The sequence below is a fragment of the Pinus tabuliformis genome, chromosome 7, assembly GCF_031772625.1.
Source record: "Pinus tabuliformis cultivar Carrire ecotype Pingquan chromosome 7, CPIR1, whole genome shotgun sequence".
In the NCBI taxonomy this organism is placed as follows: Eukaryota; Viridiplantae; Streptophyta; class Pinopsida; order Pinales; family Pinaceae; genus Pinus; species Pinus tabuliformis.
In genome coordinates, this window is record NC_142293.1 from 1,319,220,712 (window position 1) to 1,319,223,257 (window position 2,546).

At 36.3% G+C, this 2,546-nt stretch overlaps 1 protein-coding gene across 1 annotated transcript; it reads right to left on the reverse strand.

Moving 5' to 3' along the window:
- Positions 1-734: 734 nt before the first annotated feature.
- LOC149252421 (expansin-like B1) lies at positions 735-1,990 on the reverse strand. The gene is made up of 5 exons (XM_089454143.1): positions 1,837-1,990; positions 1,631-1,737; positions 1,306-1,484; positions 1,079-1,211; positions 735-932 (listed from the first exon to the last, which is right to left on the reverse strand). Exons 1-5 carry the CDS (start codon positions 1,988-1,990, stop codon positions 735-737), a joined length of 771 nt encoding a protein of 256 aa, XP_089310269.1.
- Positions 1,991-2,546: the final 556 nt, after the last annotated feature.

The window sequence follows — 2,546 nt, forward strand, 5'->3', positions numbered from 1 at the left end:
TTAATTTTAAAGAGAGGATTTTATGTGAGGTTGAACGATATAACTTCAATTTTAAAGTTAGGATTTTATCAATTTTAAAGTAAGGATTTTATGTGAGGTTGAACAATATAAATTTAATTTTGAAGTCATGAGAATTAAAAATGTAATCCCATTTTAAAATGGGATAAACCAGTTCGACCATCAGTATGTAGGTGTATTTTTGTTTATCCACGTATTCATAAATGTAAATGTAAGTGGATGGGCATTTGCTTAGTAAATTTGTAATTCAAGTATAATTTCCTTCTTTATGTAGATTAGGTTTTTGAATTAAACGATTTAGAAGAAAATATGCAACATAAAGTGCTTTGTGAAAGTTTAAAATATTTAAAAAAATGTAATAAAATTATACATATAATGAATAACATTAATTTTTTTAACAGGAGACAAATGATTGTCCGCCTCTTTTATTTTTTATTTTTTCTGATTTTAGAAAGTACAACGTATTAACCTTATACAACTAAGAAGCAACTCTGATTCTTAGAATCAAGAAGCAACTTCGAATCTAGAACACTCGAACTCCAAAATTCCTTTACACATTCCATATACAAATATAGAAATGAAACCTATTAATAACAGATCTTGCAGTCGGTAATATCTTAACATCAAAAACTAAATTATCAAACATCCCCACTTCACACTTTCTTTCTTACCAGACTACAATTTAAGAGGATAGCAACCCAAATCTACACCATGAGTTAATTGAGCTGAATGCCGGAGTCGTATATGGCCCCTGCCTTCCAGTTAGCCGGTATTACATGGGCGCTCGACACCCATTCCTCTCTCTTCCCATCACTAACCAGAAACCGAAGAGAAAGAGCGCCCCTCGGAGGTGTTACTACGTCCCACACGGTCCCGTGGCTTCGGTACATAGCTTTCCAGTCGTACGATTCCTCCTGCGTTGCATTACATTACATTATATTACATCATTACATCTGCAACCGGGCTCGGTAATTGTCAATGAACTTTTTTTTTAATTAGGAAGACTAATTTAGTTAGCATAGATAACTAGGAATGCAAAGAGAAATATGGAAATAACTACCTGTCTGACTTGAATAGCCAGAACGTCTTTTTGGCCTGCCTGATACCAAAATATCAATGCCAAGTACTCTGGAAAGTTGCTACTGCTATCGATCTTAAACATGAGATTGTAGCCCTCATATTGGCAAGGTATCCTGAAATCAAGTCATCAAATTGGTTGAAATATTCAACTGTGTGTCTGTGTGTATTTATATACCTTATTAATCTACTAATTCCTATTCTATGTACCGTTTATACTCGATGTCCACCACACCCAACGATATGAGTTGGCTAACTTTGTCTGGACGGCCAAGCTTCGAATACCCATGAAGGCTCATGATGAAATCAGTTCGGTCGCCTTGCCCATAATCTGTCACAACAATTTTCACTCCTTCGCTTCTGCAGAGATCTTTATTGGTACATCTTACCTATAATTTTCATCAATATGAATTTGTCACACTAAAATTGAAATTCGTCCATAAACTTAAGATTGAAAAATCAGGTGATGAAGGTGGATAATTATAGTAGAATTTGTAGTAGCCAGTTATGAAATAGTTTTGATGATGATGGTTACCTTGTAGCAGGCACCGCATCCGGTTCCATTTCTGTATAACTGAGCGACAGCAGCTACATCACCTCCATTCAGATTTCTGCCAAAGAACCCATATCCACACGCTCCACCTGCAGTCACATTAATAGATACATATATCATCCCTCGTACACAAAATGATAGGATAATAGTAATAATATAGATTTGTGTGCATTGATGCATGCATTTACCTTCGGTTCCCAGGCCATCTGCACTGCTATAGTATGCGGCTCTTGATGTTACGTACGGTTCTGCTCTTGTGCGGAGACACATGACAAGGTTTTGCAATAACAGAATGTAAAGTAGCAGGCTGTAAGAGCATCTGACAGCCATTGGGGAAGCCATTGAAGTAAATACAAGACGAGGGACAAATTTTGGAAATGCTTAGAGAGAATACTCTGATTGAGTAAGAAAGCTGTGATTGTTGATAATTAAATGTAGGACTAAGGAGAGTTTTTATAGGTAACAAACCGACACCATGGATAAATGAAGGGAAAGTCAAATTGTATGGATAAACTGCGACGGCATGGAATTCCACTAATGATCGTTTACCTTCCAAGCATGGAAATCTGCGGGCATTTTTATATTGGAAGCCGTCAAATTGTTATAGCAAAACCGCTGGCCTTTTTTAAATTTCAGGGTAATCCCAGACGATTTTTATAATTTTTATGTGGAAGTCGTTGAACTCTACAAGTCAACTTGGGGTAATTTAACAAGATTTTCGATTCATACAGATCCACATACACAATAAGATAATATATAGGTGCTGGACACTGTATATATAAATGTAGCCACGGCAAACTAAATTCCCGTACGTAGGTGGCACCAAGAGACTCGACAACATCAGTAAACTCGCCAAGCTTGGCTTTTGCAAAGTTAGGTTTCCATATAAAAATGGCTG

Coding starts and splice junctions, on each gene's coding strand:
- LOC149252421 (XM_089454143.1), bottom strand. CDS start 1,990: ATGGCTTCCCCAATGGCTGTCAGATGCTCTTACAGCCTGCTACTTTAC. Junction 1,738..1,836: donor AGATGGCCTGGGAACCGAAG/GTAAATGCATGC, acceptor ATGTGACTGCAG/GTGGAGCGTGTGGATATGGG. Junction 933..1,078: donor TGGCTATTCAAGTCAGACAG/GTAGTTATTTCC, acceptor AATGCAACGCAG/GAGGAATCGTACGACTGGAA.